At 45.3% G+C, this 19,401-nt stretch overlaps 1 protein-coding gene across 1 annotated transcript in view; it reads left to right on the forward strand.

Annotated features, from left to right (window-relative positions):
• The first annotated feature begins 3,538 nt into the window (after positions 1–3,538).
• Positions 3,539–19,401, forward strand: part of LOC106897926 (src kinase-associated phosphoprotein 1-like) — a 32,218-nt gene continuing 16,355 nt past the window's right edge. Inside the window, exons 1-2 of the mRNA XM_014958924.1 lie at positions 3,539–3,635; positions 9,919–10,024. Coding sequence (XP_014814410.1) covers positions 3,599–3,635; positions 9,919–10,024 — 143 coding nt within the window. The 5' untranslated portion in view covers positions 3,539–3,598. The remainder of the gene's footprint in view (positions 3,636–9,918; positions 10,025–19,401) is intronic.

Consider the following 19,401-nt stretch of genomic DNA (forward strand, 5'->3'; position numbering starts at 1 on the left):
GGGGGAGTCTGCAACGCTCCCCCCTTCCCCTTCCCTCCCCGGGTTCTGTGCGTGGTGGCTGTGTGACAGGCCAGCTGGCTGCTTACCTCCGCTGACAGGCACGGGTACCCAGCCACACAGAACAGCCCGTAACAGGGACACGTCTCCTGCCAACCCCTCCAGATCCTTTGATATTTCCGACAGCGCAGCGAAGGGCTCTGACGCTCACATTTTACCTTGCGTGGCTCAGCTCCTCTAAGGCTGCCCGGCTGCGTTTCCATAGCTACACCCAATCGCAGCTGCCTTCCTGTGAAATTGGATTTCAAAGCAAGACAAGCCTTCAAAGGAATTTGTCCATTTAACAGAATATCATTAGGAGAGAGCCTGTCTGCTGAACTTGGGACCTAAAATGATTAAGGTGGGGCTTTTATCATGTAGGGAGGCAGCTTTACATCTAGAGCCCCTAAAGCTTGATGCTACATAACCATGATGCAGAGGAAGTTGCCAGTCACTGACAGACTCCCCCCGTCTCCTTCCCAGCTGACCACTGCACTAAATTTGTAACCTGTTCACACATTCAAAAATGAAAGTGGCGAGGAAAATGGCAAGAAAAAAAAAAAGGTCATTTGCCTGGGATTTGCAAAGTAAGGTCCGGATCCTGTATGTTTAACCCATGGGAAACCTTAAACTGGTCTTTAGAATCATTGATGAGCTTTGGATAACGAGTCTGCCTGGCTCCATCTGCAGCTGTGCAAGGTGGAGTGGAAGGTTTGGCTCAGTGCTAGGACTTTGGGTAACAGCACCTAGGCCTCCATGGCAGCTGAGGCTCTAGGCCTCGGTATTCCTCAGTAAAATGGATTTAATAATAACAACAGCTGCTGCACGGTCAACCTGGTCTTAACAAAATCTTCCTGTAGGGGCTGAGGGGAACATTCGAGGTGCTGGGTCCTGTCTTCGGCTGCCAGGCCCATGGGATGGACGTGTGGGCCAAGAGCAGGCAGGGTGCAACTGTGCAGCCTCCACGTGTGGTGCTTTTTTCAGCACTCTATGATAACCTTAAGATGTGTAGCAAAAGACCAGAAATTGCAACAACAACACATCTCAGAGGTTGACCAGAAAAGATTTAGAGCTTTACTGACACTGTGAACACTGCAAGGGCAGGAAATCTGTTGGGTGTAATCCCTATATACTCTTAAGGAGTGATCACATCCAAGGCAGCAAAGCAAAACCACACAAAACACCTGCAAAACAAGCCACTGCTAGTTTGACATAAGGAAAAAATTCTTCCAGACTCTAAATATGTTAAATTGGTATAATTCTTGGGCAAGACTGACCAGGTATCTTCTATTTTATTCTGTCCAACACTATGATTTCAGAGTATTATGTGAGCTACAGAAATGCAGAGAACGTGTGAGATGACCCTTCTCTTTGCAGTTGCATGAGCATTTCTTCCTCTGAGATTTGCATTGATCAGGTTTTATTGATCTTCCTGGCATATCTGAAGGCAGTTTCTTCCATGTATGGGACCTAGTTCATTCTTTTATAAACTCATTTTTAAAGTTAGTCAGTCTCAGCAAGCAGCTGCTTTTTATTTGTAGTCTGTAATGAACTGGCTAGGATTTCTACACAGAAGTGTTTAAATATTTATCCCTAAACACCTCTAGGTGAGAACACGTACACAGATCCATCTACCGTACACATCCACCTACACACACTGCCATTCCTTGCATACAATCAGAGCCACTCAAACGTGCCAGGAGCCGTAGGCAGCAAACTGAGATTCAAGTTCTGCTCCCATAGGAGACTCTCAATTTTCTAAATCCTGACTCACAAAACCCCTACCTGACAAGGTATATATACGCTGTGTATACGCTTTCTAGCAAGGCAATCTCCTGTGTGAGGCCCTCGGAACTGCAGCGACATTTCCTGTGCTTTAAGACCTCTGCATCCGCTGCAGAGCAAGGTCTTGTACACGTTGTCCTAAAATCACTGCTGCGGCGGTGTCAGCGTGGGTGGCACAAGGTAAAGGGGGAAGGACAGAAACGGAGTGAACTTAGAGTAGGAAACCTGTAAGGTCTGGATTGGGAATGTCAGATGTGGAGTCTGTCTCCAGGTTGTTCTGAAATTACATGTGCGTGCAGAGCACAGCCAAGTGACAAATCAGAAGTGGTGGTGTGTTTCTTTTCCCAGATCCAGAGAGCAATCGAGCCTCCCTAAGCAGGAGAGAAAACACACTGTCTTCTCTTCTTTGCAACTAAACCCCTCATGGCAGCTGCCACTTCAGCGGTACCACGCGGAGAGACTACACAGAAAACACTGAACGTTACTTCTCTGGTAAATCAGCTGCGTGCACTAACCGTGGTCATGGTCACAGTATTGTCACTTCTCCTTTAAAACCATCCCTTCTTGACAAGTGTTAGTGAAATGTGAGTTACTGAGGTGGTGTCCCCGTGCATAAAAGTGCATGTTTCAACCAAAAAGTTCCAAAAGAACTTTGTAGCTGCTTTCAGGGTGGGGTTCCCCTTTCACTCCACTGCCTGTGGTAGAGACAATGCACTAGAAGTGCAGGCACAACCCAAACCCAAAAACCACAAAGCACCGAGGTTCACCTTTTACCTATTCTTTACCTGTTTTGTACCAATCAACTAAAAGCACATGTTACTTGCTATAATAATAAATAGTTGTTTGATACCAGGATAGTGCAAAGTAAGGACTGCATCCTGTACACTCAGCCTATGGGAAATCTTTAACTGGTCTTTGGAATCATTGATGAGCTTCTGATAAAGACAACTCTCATCGGATTTGTCAAGCCTAAAATTTGGGACTGCAAGAATGAAAAATAATAGCGGTGTCCCCATAGTCGGCCTGTGCTAATTCGTTTACAGAGGAGAGGAGCAGATGCAGGGCTGTGGGTTAATCTAATGCGATGCCATTTTTGTTTTGTAGAGCACAGTTTGCATTTATTGCCTGTCATAAAGCAAGTTAAAGTGCGCAACCCTGTTATTTCTCTGGGCAAGACGTAGAAATATGAACAGCTATTACAATCTACCCCCCCTTCCTATGCAGGATGCAGGAAGAGGGGAAGTTTTATTGCAGAACAGCCAAGCACCATTCTCTTCCCCTGTGCATTAGAGGCAGGAGCCTGCCTTTGCCTGGAACAGCTCCAATCCCCAACTCCTGTAGTGCTGGGAACCGGCACAGGAGGTTCAATCAATGGCTCGTGGCTCTGCTCTGCCAGCAGGTGCTCTGAATTGTGTGATAATGAAGGAGATGCACGCCTTAACTGCCACCAGATTAAAATGCTAATGCAGGAGCACAGGTTCAGCTGTGCTGTTGCTGGGGGTCAGGCACTTCTGCAGCTTCTTGGCTGGAGCTCTGGTTCTCTGGAGCTTGGAGGTGCTCGGTGGCCAGGGGAGCTGGGCGCCCTGCGAGGAGGTAGGTTGAGTTGTCCGGGGCTGAATGAGGAGGAGGCGGCAGCATCTCAGCGGAGCCCAGCGGTTCCTCCTACATTTTTTTGGGTGTCCCCGCCCTCCCTGCTTCCTTTCTCTCTCTGTCCCTGCCTCTGAGGGACAGGAGCGGTAGCAGCAGGTTTGGCTCCTGTGGAAAGGAGGTGGCGGGTATGGTGATCCCAGAGGAGATTCAGAGACTCCTGGAAGGTAACCACAAGTTCCTCCTTCCTCCCCTTGCGCTTAAAGGGGAACAATCTGCTGTGGTTGCAGAGGAAGAAGCTGAAAAGCTTTTTACACCTCACTGTGCTGAGGCAGAGAGGGGAGTGGAAGGACATCATGGGAACTGCTTTTTTTCTAAGGCTGGTGGTTTTGGGGTCCGCAGGTTATGTGTGTCTTCCTTGTCTCTAACCCCAGTGAGAGTGTGGCTGCCTGCCCTGGTGTTTTTGGGGCTGCCCTGGTGTTGCTCAGATCTGGCAGGTGGGTCTGTGCCTGTGTTAGGGGTGGGGGAAGCTCTCTGGTGGCCCTAGAGACTGTGTAATGGGAAGAGAGTGTAGGAAAGATTGAGGGGTGTCTTCTGGCATGGTCAAAAGGTGTCCCCACTGAGTGCTTTTGGTTGAGAAATTGAGCTTAGCATCACTAGGGTGAGACAAGGAAGTGGATACAAAGGGTAGAAGAAGCTGTTGTGCTGCAGTGAACCATCTCAATAGGCTTTTGTTGTGGCTGTGGTGGTGTCTCCTGTCTTGATGTTGTGCAAGTGTATGTCACGCTGGGGCTGCGATGAGCAAGCTCGCTCGGTGGGGGTGCGTCCTCAGGAAAGCTTCAACCCCACTGAAAATGGGGGTATGGCCAGGAGCAGTGCTGGCTTCTCGCCCCACTTCGGCTTGATCATTTGAATGTGGCCTCCTGAGGTCTCAGTTTCTGAGTGAACGAGCTGCGTTGGGAGCTGACAGCACTTCTGTGTGGCGGGTGAGAGGCTTCTGAAGTTGTTTTTCATGGATTTCCTCACAAACTGGAACTGTAATGCCTCTAGTCATTGAAGAGGTGGGTCAGCCAAGCAGAAACCGTGCTGAACTCCTCTATTGAGAGGTGCTTCACAGACAGCAACACGTTCTGTCTGGCCCTTTGCAAGAGCTGCTGCGGCGGGAGCAGTGCTGTGTGGAGGTGACCACACTACAACCTGTCCCTAAATAAAACTCCAGCAGCAGTGCTGTGGGTTGGGACAGGGTATCAGCCCGGTGCTGAACAACACGTGTCTTACCGACACATCCTGCCCTCGCAGATGTGGGTGGAAGGGGGGAAGGAGTCGTTAGCATCTCCTGTTTGGGGCTGGCCCCACTGCTGCAAGGCTCGGTGACCTTTCATTTCCTGCTGTGATGGCTCCCAGCAGCACCGAGCGCTCGCTGCGTCCCCTCCGAGATGGGGGATAACTTCCAGTCCTGGCATCCACCCGTCTGAGAGACAGAGGGTGCAGCCTCCAAGCCCATCAAAGCTCACTTCCAAATGCTTTGTGTCTTCCCCCAGATGTAGGTGTAAATTTTCTCCTCTGTTTTTTAATCATGGGGGCTTCACTGAAGTTCACCCTTTCACATTTTTGATGTGCAGCACTTTATTGTTCAGTGCTGACACTTTTGTAAACAACTCATTTCTGCACCTGCCACCTTCCTTTAACTTAGATTATTTTCTTGTTAGCTGACTGTTTTTAATTGAAGGCTTCAGATCTCCTTCTAAAGCACAGCCTTTGTTTGCTGACAAGTATAGCAGGCTATGAATGGAGATTAATTGCATGTCACATACCTCTGTATCAAACTTGCTGTGTCTTAACAATCTATATGGTCTCGAGGCCTTCCAGTGGCTGAGGAGGTTTGTAGCTACGCAGGCTGGAAATGAAGGAGCTTAAAGCTATTAGAGTGTTTGCAAACTGTATTACCGTAGGAATTCTTGTATTCAAAATAAAAATAGCAGATAGAGGGGGAAATGTACTGGTGTGCAGACAATAACACCTGCCTCCTTCTATTAAAGCCTGGTCCATAGTGCAATGCTGTTTGTGATGCCCGGAGTCGATGGTTTGTGAGTAACGGCTGTGTTGTTATCGCCTGAGACATCTCTGAGGTTGCAGTGGTTGAAAGCCAACACAATATGGCCATTCTCTCTACGCTGCCATCCTGCAACACTTCTGAATCCTTGTTATTTCCTTTTTATTAGTAAATATGGCTGCAGCAATTATGTTGCTTTGAGTTCCACCTTGCAAATAAGCAATCCAAGTTTTGTTGACTCTACAGTGTCAGTTAATGGTGTGGTTTCACTTTCTGACTCCGTCAGGTCCCTTTTAAAGCTACTTTTGCTTAAGGGTATTTCATGTTTGTTTAGCACAAATTTCTTGTGACGGCTGAAACAGCGGTTCTGAAAAATGCGATGTATCTCTGACAAACCTGGGGCTTCTGCTTTGGTTTGGAGAAGCAAAGGCAGCCTGGCAGTCTGATTATCATCCCTTCACCTGCCTCGCTCCATCCTCTTCATTTCAGACGGTGGGGCTGGAAAACCAGTTTCTTGCTGGAGTTTGGGCAGCAGGAGGGAGGGATGGAGCAGGTGCTGCAGTGGGAGGCTGTGACTGCACCTGCACAGCCTAACAAAGCCGTTAGCTGCTAATTGGGAGGAAAGCAGCCTCAGTGCTGTTTTAAAAATAAACAATACAATGCTCTGTTTTGTAGAGGGCTAATAAGCCACAGTCAGCATTGATGGAGCATCAAGAGTAGCTCTGAAATTTAAATGTCAGGGAATTCTGGGTTGAGGCTTGGAGGCTGAAAATTTGGGAAGCTGTTCTCAGTTCCCCCAATTGTCCATTGTGCAGGGGAGCATGTCCCCTTTGGTCCGTTGCGGGAGGATGGATGGGGATTGCATTGGTTCTCAAGGTTTTCTCTGACTCAGCCCCACAAAAGCAGGAAGGCTCATCTGAAAAATGTTCACAATTAAACCATCCTTTTTTGAGCCTGCAGAAAAGTCAAGAAATACTGTGTGTGATGGTTCACGGCTTTTATTTTGACAAGTGGGACAGGGGATGATACAACCAGCCTTCCAAACCCCTGGCTGTCTTGGGACACATCCTGGAAATACTCATGCAGTCTCAGGGAAGCTCAAGGTACCTGCACTCTGATAGGTGTCCTAAACTCTTTTTAAAACTAATTTTTCCCAGCCAGCTGGAGTGATAAACTGCAGGAAGGATTGTGTGAAACATCAAATAAGTGTTGGAGCAGAGTGGTTGGCTCAGTGTTATCTTGCAAGCCAAAAAGTCGTGATTCTGTGGGGCTGCTCCCCTGTGCATGGAGGGCAGGATCTCTGCTGGCAGCCTCCTGATGGCAGAGGAGTAGAAGAGAGGAAAAAAAACCAAAACCCCAAGTAAATGTGTATATGTGCATGGAGAGAATACATGTGGCATCTTAATACCTTTCAGCTCTGCTCATTGAGTGCTGATTAACTCCTGGAATTTAGTGCTGCCATTAAAAGGTTATTTACTACCTGGACTTCAGTGGTTGTGACATAATTCTCATGATGCTGTGCATCTCCTGCAGGATTAAAGTGGATAACTGCAATTGCCTCTAGAAACTCCCCTGAAACACTTGATGAAATCTCAACTATTTTTTTTCCTCCTCTTACCTTTTTAGCTGCAGGAAATGAAAAGGAGAGTCCTGTAAACTTTCAGAGTGGATCGCAGAGAGCAATCTATAAACATCAAGAATATAATGTTACTGACAAGCAGTAAAACTAACATTAGGGTGATTTACTCTAGAGCTGCTTACATATTGCTCTTCCTGATCCACTTTGAGAGTTTATGGTTAGGCTTTCTTTTTCATTTCCTGGCGCTATAAACATAGTGGCTGGCTCTGAAAGGGGCTCTGCCTGCTTTGCAGAAGTGACCCTCATTCTACTATAACTTATCCAGCAGCTGATCTGTGCTGACATCCCAGTAAGTAAATACCGTATTAGAGCTAATCGCATACTCATGGAGCTAATCTGCGCTTAAAAATGACAGAGGGATCCAGTTGATATTTGCACAAGTTCTGGGAGCAGATTGTTTTTCTTGCTGCTTTTTTTCACTGTGGAAATACAGCCTGTACGTGGCGTCTCTCGCTGACCCGTTTCTACTGTGCTGGTTTTATGCTGGTTTGTATATAATAAATTGTCCCCTTAGCCTCATCTGTTCTTAAGCAGTAAGCTCCTCGGAGCAAGATATATCCTCTGTGCTTAGATATATGTACTTGGGTACTTTCTGTGTAATTTGTAAGTGGTGTAAGCCTCAGCACTGTTAGGCTTGTTGTAAGTTGGTACCGTATCTTAGATATACAATTAAAACTGTACTCAAAATGAAACTGGGTTTAAGGATTACAGGGTTGGCCTGGGATTTAAAAAGCTCCCCTTGGCTGCTCTGGCACAGTCTTTGTGTTATCCTGGGCAGGCCACCTAAGGCTAAATTACTAGTGGTGAATTGATACTAATAGGCGTTTTGGCCTGACACCTCTGCTCCTGGAGCTCCCAAAACTGCCGCTGGGTATAGGTGTGGGTTTGAGAGCAATGCTGTGAATTAGCATTACTGTCCATCTCCTGGGATGCAGCAACTGAGCATCCCCACATCAGAGGGGCCGTGCAAGGACCTTTCTCTGTCTCAGAGCTGAGTTCAGGTTTTAGCTCCGTGTCTCAGCTGTGAAGTGGTGGCTGCAGGTGTGAGGCAAAGCTGGTTCTTATGGGTCAGGGCCCTCCTGGCAGGAGGAAAGGCAGGGAGACAAAGGAGCTAGTGAGGACATGGAGGAATCTACGTTTGCCTAAAACGTGCTTATTAGCATGTGTGTTTATCAAAACTGGTGCTTTCAGCTGAATAAATCCAGAAAGGAGAACTGGACTGTTAGGGAGATGAGTGGATCTGAATTCATTCCTCCTTCCCAGGCTGCTGTGGGTAGAGTTGGGTCTCCCTGGTCCCTCTCTGAAGAGGAGGTAGGAAGAAGGCCTTGTTCCTGGGGGCTGCCCAGGCATCAGCCTTGCTCCCCTCCATGTCCTTCCTTAAACTCTTCACTTTAAAGAGCTACTTTTCTTTTTCCTTCCCTGCCCTTCCGCCAAGCTCTAAGCCTTTCTTGCGTGTCATGAGCAGGCAACCAAAAGAAATGAGGGCTCATGATTTTAATGGAAAAAGGTATTAATTTCTCTTGTGGCATTTTGATCTTGAGATGTGCTTGCAGGCGGAGGAGCTGTTGGTAAGGAGCTGGGCAGGTTCCTGGGGTGTGCTGAACAGGGCTGGCTGCTGTACTGGCAGCTGAAGCATAAGGAGCTGAAAGTCCTGCGAGCAGGATATTAAACTGACATTAGTGTCACAGTATGGGGTGGGAGCTAAAGGTTGGAGAAGCCTGTGGATGTACAACACCACAGCTTTGGAACCAATCTTTTCTCTGCTAGGGGAAACTAGCAGTAATACTGAAGTACAAAGGTTATATTCTCCTATACAGCGCAGGTGTGATTGGAACTGTTGTGTTTTCTGTGGGATTTTTGTTTAGGTTTCTGTAGAGAACATAAATATTTATGCAAATAGAAGTCACTTAATCCTTTTATCTTCCAGTTCAGGTTAGACTTCTGCATGTAGATGTGGTTTCCAGGTGAGAGAATGCCGTATTTACTTTTGTTTAGCTGTCTCTGTTGAGCAAGCACAGGGTGTAGTAGTTCAGGGATAACCTCGTGAGAGAACCCATGTGGTGATACAAGTGCACGTGGGCTGGTGCACAACCAACCTGCTGCTCAGTGCTTGTCCTCTGTGGAGATCATCCTTGTGAAAAAACACGGGTTAGGGTTTCCTTGAAGAACTGGTGTTCTCAAAGTGCTTTGGATCCTCCTCTGAATGGGATAACCACTTCTTCTGCATCCTCGCTTAATGCCAAAAGCCTTTCACAGCAGCAGATTTTTAGCCAAGATCATCCTTGTGAAAAACACAGGTTAGGGTTTCCAAAAGCCTTTCACAGCAGCAGATTTTTAGGGTTTAGGGCAGCAAAGAGGCAGGTGGAGTTGCACTTCAGTCCAATAGTCCAATCAATGTTTCATCTTCCTCTTTCTTTTTTCTGCTGGGTGGATTCTTTGCAGTTGCTTATTTGCCTTGTACCATTGCAACTAGAGAGCAGCTCTGTAATCGTGGGTGGAGTTGCACTTCAGTCCAATAGACTTATCAACGTTTCACCTTCCTCTTTCTTTTTTCTGCTGGGTGGTTTCTTTGCAGTTGCTTATTTGCCTTGTAGCATTGCAACTAGAGAGCAGCTCTGTAATCGTATGCAATATTTAGATCTATCTGCAATCAGTTCAATGTCTTAACTTCTCCAAATGAAGTTCCCAGACAGATTCGTGTCTCTAGATGACACTGCTCGGTGCGGTGCTTCCAGGGCTTCCCAGTGTACAGCTGGGTTTGGGTTTCTTGGCCAAGAACAGGTTAGTTTTTAACCTGTAATTCTCTTCTTTTCCCCAGATGTTGAATTCTACCTGGCGGATGTGCTGCAGAATGAAAACTTGAGTCCTAAAGCAAGGGAGCAGAGGGATGCAATTCTTTTTGGATTCCAGCAAGTCAAAGCCAGGTTAGTGTTGCCTGTGTTAATTTCTAATGAAAGTGCCCCAGAAGTGTCATGCTGTGGGGTACCACACACTCTATTCAACTAGTTAGACCATGCTTTGAAAGTGAGTGGACATTCAGGGCTTAGTATCTTGTGGGAGTGCACCACACACTGGTTTATGCACTCAAGTTATATAGTTGTCTGCAAAGTTGCCATTGTCTGCGTTTGGGATTTGGTTTGTGTTTCCGGATTAAAAAAAAATAATGCCCTGGACTATGTCTGTACAGCTCTTTACACATGTGTTTGGGATTTGGTTTGTGTTTCCAGATTAAAAAAAAATAAATGCCTTGGACTATGTCTGTACAGCTCTTTACACATGGGTCTCTGATCCTGTCTTGTTCTTTCTTCTCCCTTGTGCTAGAGAGAGTTTTGTGGAAAAATCCATTGCTCTGATACTTGGGCATGTAGGTAAATCAAACCAGTGAGCAAAGATTCATGCTGCCAAAAGCATCTATTCCACAAGTGGCTTCTAAACTCAAATGTGCATTACCTGGGCTTTGATACAGTAAAAAGCAGTGAAGAGGAGGACTTCTTGAGTTAAGACTCAGGTCCGAACTGGATTCTAAAGTCTTATGTCCTCAGGACTGTTCAAGTCCTGCTTGAGAACATGAGCTGTGTCACTTGGATAAGTGAGTCGAGCAGACAAATGTTCTATTGTAGTAGGGGAAAAATCAAGGAATATAAACAGAAAATGAGTTGCTGGAGGCCTAAATAAAACTTTCAGCCTCTGCTGCATTATATTTTTGGCTAGAAATGTGATCCAGAGCTTGCTGTTAATGCTCTAGTTATAAGATATGAGTTGTGTCACCTAAAGTTAAGACCTGACAATAAAACTCGGGGTGGCTGACTGATCTAAGCATCCAGTTTAAATAAAACTCTGCTTCTCGGGGACTCGACAGCAGAATTTTATCCTTTGGAAGGGCACAGCCAGACTCTATTCCCTGCAGTCCCACTGAAGAACTTTGCAAGATGTCCTGCTGTATCTTAATCGATCTTTCCTGCTGGCTAATTAAGCATCAGTTTTACTCAGCAACACGGGACTGTGTAATTATCAGCCTGGGTTGCCCTGAATAATTGAAACAAGCTGAATGCAGAAGATGGAAGCCTTTGGAAAATGGGGCTGTAGCATATCTAATGGAAGAACAGTGTGTGTGTGTGTAGCAGTGTCCTGTAATATTGCAGAAGAAAGGGCTTGATTCCATGTTTGTAACAGACTGGTGTGGTTTCTCTGAAAAATGCCCACGCATTGGTGGGTATTGATCTTGAGTGGAAAGGGTTAAGTAAGCAGAATACTGAACCTGAAGTATTCAGGCATCAAGTTAAGCTTTTTTTTTCCCGACTGTCCCAGTAGCATGCAACTTTAAAAGTGATAATTCTTTATCTTCACATAAAGCAACTCTAGGTCTGTTTTTAATGAGTTAAAAATAGCATGGAACTTGATAAACGTGAGGCGCTTGGCAAACTTGGAAATACTGGATTGTTGTGGCTTCCTGAAGTAAGGAGTCTGTCCTCATGTGCTGTTAGAGTTGCAGAGGGCACTTGAGCAGTGGAGAAAGATGCTGCTCTGACCATTGTCCCATGGACCTCAGGCTTCCCAGAGGTTGTGTGTAGTTCTGGTGACTCAAGAAGGAGCAGCCTTTCAGGTCCTGGAGGAAACAGTGATGCTGTGATGCAGAATTCAGCCTTGGCTCTTAGCTCTTTCTCAGCCAAAGAATACAATTTGGGATAAAGCTTTTAGAACAAAGTCATCTCAAAAAGGCAGGCGATTTGGTGACACAGGCTTTGCATCAGGAGGAGGGGTGATGTGCAAATTCCTCCTGGATGCTCAGGTTTAGCTGTGGGCCTCAGCCCTGCTGCTTATTGAAATAAATTGCAGGTACTTCTGGAGGGGAAAGCAAGACCCTTGAGCAAAGACTGCAGGGCACTGCTGATTTCCTGCTGGTGTTTTATTGCTCGGTGGCATTTGAAAGGGTGAGAAGAACAGAGTATACAGATGTCCTTGTTCTGACCTGAGCCATTAACGCAATGATTTGTGGTGGGAGATTACTGTAAGGATGACTGTGCCTTTTTATTTGAAAGGATCTAAGCAGGTCTCGCTCTTGGGGATGAGGCACGGGTTTGTCTCTTTGGGGAGCTTCCTGTGGCTGCTGCGGTGGGCGTTCAGGAAATCATCAGCCCTCGTCTTCAGGAAGCGCCTGCCTCCCCCAAGCAGCCCCGCTCCCCACCTCCCACCTCCACGGGGCCAAACACAACACGGCGTGTAGGGTTTCGTTATTTGGGTTCATAATGGACATAAGTAAACTGCTCAACTGCTGGGGAGAGACACACGTGTCTCTGAAAGGCAGGAGCTTCATCTCGTATGATTATCCTGAGCCAGACTCAATAACTGTTCCTGTAACTTGCCCGTCAGGTCTTTATATCGCGGCTCTCCCCGCGGCCCCATAACGTTCCCCCACCAGGAGGTTCGCTGATGACTATAATGTGAACAAGTGGTTGGGCTTTATGTCTCCATGTGCTACCTGTGAGGATATATGGTTCCCGTCTCGCCGCAAGGAGTGCGGTAGGTAGGGAGGGGATTGTGTTTGCAGGTTATAATTTTTTTTCCAAGGCAGTCCTGGGGTGTTTTTGCTGGAGGAGCCGTGTCAGAGGCGTTGCAGGCGGTGGCCGTGGGGAGGCTGTCACCATAGGGCTGAGTTATGAGTCCCTGTACCGTTCTACTTTCAGAATTCATTTAGTTATTTAAAGTGCACTGTTGTGTTGAAACACTTCTCTCTTCTTTCTTTTTTTTTTCCTTTCCCTACTACCTCAGATCCTATTCCACTTTCTAATATTTCATATGTAGGTCCTGGCCTGGCAATTTTTTCCCGAATCATCTCTTTGGGTTTGTTGGCAATATTTTTTTGTTTGCTTGCCCTGATCGCTTTTTATGTCAGCCAGGAAAGAACACAACCAGAGGGTTGGTCCCCAGGAAGCATCTGTGTGAGGATCTTACAGCCCATTACCAGTTACCTGCATCCTGACTGTAGGCTGAGGACTCTGCTCTGCTCCTGAACAGAAAAATAAAGTGTTTTTAATGGATAAAACCAGCTTAAATATCAGCTTTGCTTTGGGGGAGGATAGGCAGAGGATGTGGTGCTGGGGCAGAGTTTTGCTTGTCTTCCAGAAGCCCCAAAGGTTGTCAGTTGCTTCTGTTTTAGGTCCGTTGGTGCCGAGGTTTTTGTTTCAAGTTGTTCCTTGGGAACGTGGCTGCTGTTTCTTGTGTTCCTCGCGGAGCCGGCTGCACAGCGAGCAGCAGATGTCCGACACCTGGGATGAATCGGATACATGACTCCGCTCAGGAACACAAGCCCATTCTTGTCCTTTGGCAAGAGCAGTAACCAAAAAAAAAAAAGTCTTCTTGCTGTTAAATGACCTCACCTCAGCATTTCGACATTTCTAGAGCAGTTACAATGGCAGGGGGTGAGGTGGGGACAATGGGATTTATTTAAAAATATGGAGATAAATAGTTCCTCCACCTCCTTGGAGTTAGCCAGTCATTTAAACTCCCTGTTGGAAGGCAAGTTTGCACTGATGGAAACAAATTCTTAGTATTTTTTTCCTTTTCCCTGAGGCGAAATGTAATAGCACTAAAAGGAGAGCGAGGCAGACCTGTTGTATATCAAAGCAGAAATGAAGAGAAAGGGGCTTAATTAATGTTGAGTTTCTTGCGTACACCCACTAGGAAATCCAAAATAGACACTGAAACTCTACCTTTAATTTTCTCCGCTGTGACTAAAACACCAGTGTGAACCTGAGGCCCAATCCTGCTGCTCAGAACTAACACACAGCACCATTTTCTGACATTCCTACCAGCAGCAGGAGCTCCAGCGGAGACCAGGCCCTTCACCTCTGGATAACAAACCCCAAAACCTCATTTTACTGCCTCGTTGTCTAATTCTCCTTAAAGTTTATGGCAATATTCCCAACGCTGCTACTGTGCTATTGGTGGGGAAAAGTCTGCACGTGGTCTTTTAACTCTGCGATGAAATTTCTGTGTATGAGGCCTCTCCAGGTGATGTCCTGCTAAAGAGCTTGCAGGAGCCAAGGCCTTTCCTGGAGCTCCACAGTCACTCTGTTGCCACACTGGTACCTGTGTGCAGTGTCACAGATGCAGGAGTGTGTTATATTCAGAAAGATAAATACGGCCTCTGAAGATGGGAATTGCTCGCCCTTGGTGCAGGGATGCAGAACACAAAGGGGGTCCCTGCTGCTCCTGGTGCCTGAGTATGTGTTTTCCCACTCTGTTTCAATTGGAGTCACAGAAATACTTGTTTTTGGGGAACAAACGTAGGTGATGCCCTCACCTGGTTCCTGCTGGGTGCTTGGCCACGTCTGGTACCAACACCGTTACCATCAATAAGAAACCCTGCACTTGCTGCTGGAGCTCAAATGGGGTGGTTTGACCCCAAATGGAAGTGTCAAAGTAAAGAGAACACAGGGACTGCCTCTGCTTTGGGCATCCTGGAGACCATGCTACAAATCTCAACACATTTGCTGTCACATGTGGTTCATGCAGGCTGTCACAAACCAGTAAGCTACTGGTTTTATTGGTTTACAGGTGTAGCTGAACTGTAGCTACTCTAACACCAGGGGAATTTTGCCTAATTATCAGGCTGGACTTAATCCTTTCTGTGCCAAGGTATTAGAGTAGGATCATAAAACATTCACTAATGGAAATATATCTAAAAAATCTGTCTAAAACAGCCTGTTTGGCCTGTTTTAATAAACTTCTAACTGTATTAACTACACTTATTACTTCAATTTTCAACCTTACTTCAAAGTTTTAAGATTGAAATGAAAGAAAATGCAATTTCAGGGTAATTTTGCTTCATTAGTGTAAATGCACTGCCTGTAATTCCTACCAATATTAAACTCATTATGCTGAATAACGTGTGATACCAAGATAAAAAGGAATTTAAGAATGTGACCTGATGGGCAGATAATTGAGCTCAGCACATTAACGTCGGGGCTGGACTGTAGCCCCACCACATTGTCCTTAATTAGGCAAAGTGCAGTTCTCCTCCTTCGCGTTCTTCAGAGAGCTGAAATTTATTTGCTCAGCAAGGAAACCATCTTGCTGAGCAGGGTTCCATTCACACTTTGCCTGTTAAATACAGATTTGTTCTGCGAAAAATAAAAGCAAGTCCCTGTCACTTAGAAAATGCGACTGCGAAACCTCTTGTCCTAAAAATGAGCTCCTTGAGTTGTGTAATTATTATTATTTTTTTTTTAAATCTTTGTGCAGGGGGGATGTGGCCCTTCTTGGGGTGGGGGAGTGCTGTCCTGGGGACACGTGTGCGCTGCACCAGCTGGTGTTAATGGAGATCTAAAGCCTCTCACCACCCTGCACCCGTACATCTGCGCTGGGGTGTGTGTGAGCGCAGGCATTCCTTTAGTTTTCAACAGTCAAGTTTAATACCGACCGCGGTGATTATTTCTTTTTAAAGTCTGCTAAAGTTTCTGTTAGGATGTTCCCAATTTAGTCTGTAATCTCGGTAGGGGATTTTTTCCCCTCCCTCCTTTTGGGGAGTGCTGAGGAAGGAATTCTCCTGTGCTAAGATACGGCGTGGTGGGGGCAGAAATTCAATTCAGCTGTTATGGTATCCTACCTGCTCCTGTACCTGGGGTGAATGTGGCCATTCACTCTCCCAGTAATGCAGTTTGGTGCCTTCTGGGTTCGACTCCTTTCGGTAATTTGCATCATTTTCCATTCCAGCTGATAAAATTACCCCCGTTTCCCCATCCATTTCCTTGTGAATGCATTGTTAATCTGAAACCTGAGGACTGTAAATGATTGAAATTGGGTAACCAGAGTCTTTGCGTAGCTGCTGCTGCTTCTGTAACATTTAACCGAGAAATGCATTTGAAGTGGTTTGTAACTGACTTTGCTAATGGTGAGCTCCCCAATCCCATTTTCATCTTTTTTTTTTTCTGCTTGAGATCTTGTACAGCATTGATTATTTTTTTTCAAAATTTTTTTGCAAACATTAAAAACCAACAAATACTGTGCACCAAACAAATTAGACTGTCTTCAAATATCTAATTTAATAACATCTGTGGTGATATTAGTGTTCTTAATTGGACAGGAAAATACAGGAAATTTGATTGAAACCTGACTTTATTTTATGGTTCCTGCTGAAATTGAGTCTGGGAGGGAAGTGGGGTTTAGACTTCGCTAGACTTTAGAGCTGCAAAGAGACCATTATAACCATCAGGTTTGACCCCCTACATAATGCAGACCGTAAGACTTCAGACAGCAATTTTTGCTTCTGGAGCCAAATGGATCTGGTTTGACTCCTTGAGCCCTGGGATTTGCTGGAAGCAGTGGACGCTGATCGGCAAACTCAAGTTGTGGATGGGAGGAGGGGGTGTGCTAATTGTGTGTTCTACTGGATTTCTGAGCATTGATGGGATTTGTGACCCTCCCCTTGGAGGAATTAGATGATCTTTAAGGTCCTTTCTGGCCCAAACCGTTCTAGGATTCTATTAACAGTGTTTTTTTCTACTCTTTCTCGTGGCAATTCACCCTCTGAGATGATCTTTAAGGTCCTTTCTGGTCCAAACCATTCTAGGATTCTATTAACAGTGTTTTCTTCTACTCTTTCTCGTGGCAATTCACCCTCTGAGGTCTGTTTACACAGTTGAGTTGCAACTTTGATTGGGTCCAGTTGGAGACACTGCTACCAGGAGGCTGATGGATTAGAACTGGGATCTGTATGTTTTTCAGGAGCAAAGAACATAAACATTTCCAGAAAAGCAAGCTCTGACGATGTTTGCTTGTTGAGTGTGTAACCTCAAAGGCTACACGATCATGAGAAACAGTTTGTGTTTCGAACAGAACAAATCTGTGGCTTCTTCCTGTCTAGCCCGAAATATGCACCGATGAGGTGAGAGGTGGGTGGTTCTTGCGAACCAGGCAGGGGAAATACTTCTGGGATGTCTTTTGTTAAAGTATTGGCAGCGCAACACTCGCTCTTTGGCTTTGTAATGGAAATCAGATATTTCTGGGTTAGTTCCTCGCTTTACATATTCCATCAAAATTCTCAATAGATTCCTTTGTGAGGTCGTTTGGCTGAAACTAGTTAATGATTTGAGAGGAGTTTTCTCCTTCCTTTCTCCTTCCACTTTCTTAAGGTCTGATGTAGTCTGTTCTAGTTCTATTTGGTTGAAAACCCTGCTAGGCTTTGCCTTAAGAGGTTGTCTTGTTGGGAGATTCCACCCGCAGCTGGTGGGTAGGGGCTTTTTAAATCAAGTTCTTAAAAGGCATGACCAAATATATCACCTATTCCAAAACTTTCTGGTTAAAATGAATGAGAAGATCTTACTCTGGGTGTTTGTGAAATCTGAATATTGTTTACTAAAGATGAAAGTGTCAAACTGATCCCAAGGCAAGTAACCTCCAAAGTATAGATGCAGTTGGATGAGGATTAAGCCCACAGTTTCTAATTTATACTGTCTGGCTCAAGGGAGAAAGCGTATGGAGGAATTGCTTTTTTTTTTTTAATTATTTGCTGGGAGAAATGATTGGACTGTGTCTTTCAGGGTAAACCTCCCGCAAAGCTAAAGAACAAAACGTTGTGTAACTGCCTGTTACCCACAGATCCTGCATGTTAAAGGCGTAACGTGCTTGTCAGTTAGTGGTGTCTTAATTGGGAACAAAAATCGGAATTGGCCTCAAGCTCTGTGCTTTGGAGAATGGCCCACGATGACAAACCCGCTTCTGCTGGCTGAGTTCCTCCTCCTCTGCTGAGCAGAAACATGCTTTATTCTGAACCCATAAGCATGTGACAGGGCTACAGATATATTTGAGCTGGCCCTATTTGCTACCCAGGTTGTTGAAGCAAAAATGGGCGTTTTGCCCAAATAATTGCATTTATTGGGTAATGCAGGAACAAAAAATTATTCTGGCCACCTCTGAAAATTGTGAAAATATAAATTGCTGATTAGCTAAGGCTGAAGTTACCTGTAGGAAGGGGTGGGAGAAACACTGATGCTGAAAATCATCCTTCCCCCCACCCTCTTAAACATGTACGAAACATCAGGGGAATGAAAGAAATCCTCTAAGTGAACATACTGGAAATACTGTGGCATCATATGCGGGTGCCTTTTAAGCTCTTGAGATAAGTAATTTATTCAAGATTTTCATGCAGTCAGTGGCAGATGAAGGAATTAGATCATTACTCTTTCATCTTCCATAAGAACAAGACCATCTTCCCCCCACTCCCGATTAGATTTTTAAACTAACTTTCATTCTCTGCTTAAGCCTTTCCAGAGTGAAAATGATCAAAGCATGAGATTAAAGACACATCCTGATCTGATGAGATTAGAATTTTTGACTGTTTCCTTATGCTTAAAAAAAAAAAAGCAAAGCATCTTTTTGGTATTTCCCCCGCCCCCCCTCCTTAAATTTGATCAGAGTGAAGCTAACATGGGCTTGCTGGTCCAGTAGGAAATGGAACTCAATTTTACATTTTTTTTTAAACCATTTTACTGTATTAAAAATGACAGAGGTTAGAAACAAAGCTCTTATACTTTTATTGAACTGGAATTAGAAGTGACAGAAAATCATTTTGGTCCTAGTGCAGTAAATGTTATCACTAAAACATGTTCAGGGGAGATTAGGACAGTCTCTCAAGCACAAGAGACAAAAGTTCACAAAACAAGAAGTGATTTTTGCTGTCCTTGTCTCGCAGTCGTTGTCTGTTCAGGAGACAAAAGTATTTCAACTCTTGGAGATGCCGGACTTGGGGGGTTGTGGGGACACAGGTACCTCTTGCAGAGCAGAGCCTCAGCCCCGGGGAGGAGAGATTTCCCAAATCAAAGGTTGAATAATATTTGAATTCTCATAGCAAATGTTGAGTAACCATTAATGCTGACTGGGAACAAAAGGATGGAGCTGTTGTGATGGTTCCCCTGACCTTGGGCAGGTGGTGTCGCTCCTCTGGGCTTGAGAGATAAGGTGAAGCTGCCGTAGGATGGATGGGGAAGAGCTCGCTGTGAAAACGGGGGACCACTGCCAAGAGCATCCAAAGGCCCAGAGAAATCTGCTGCCCTTTCTCACCACAAAGCACGGTGGTGTGGCTCTTTCAATGTATTACAGCTGTTATTTATCACTGAGCCCATTCTCCCAGGAAAGTTTTTTCTGTCTGTGCGCATATCTTATTTTTTATTTTTGTCCAAAGCAAACAAGTCAAATAAATATTATGCCCTTAATCAGAATTCTGTTGTTGTTTTCTAATTAATCTGTGTCAGTAGCTCGAATGTTTGTGTTAAATCATTTTCTTCATGAAAGCTTTTAATGA

The sequence above is a fragment of the Calidris pugnax genome, unplaced genomic scaffold (assembly GCF_001431845.1).
Source record: "Calidris pugnax isolate Ruff unplaced genomic scaffold, ASM143184v1 scaffold335, whole genome shotgun sequence".
In the NCBI taxonomy this organism is placed as follows: Eukaryota; Metazoa; Chordata; class Aves; order Charadriiformes; family Scolopacidae; genus Calidris; species Calidris pugnax.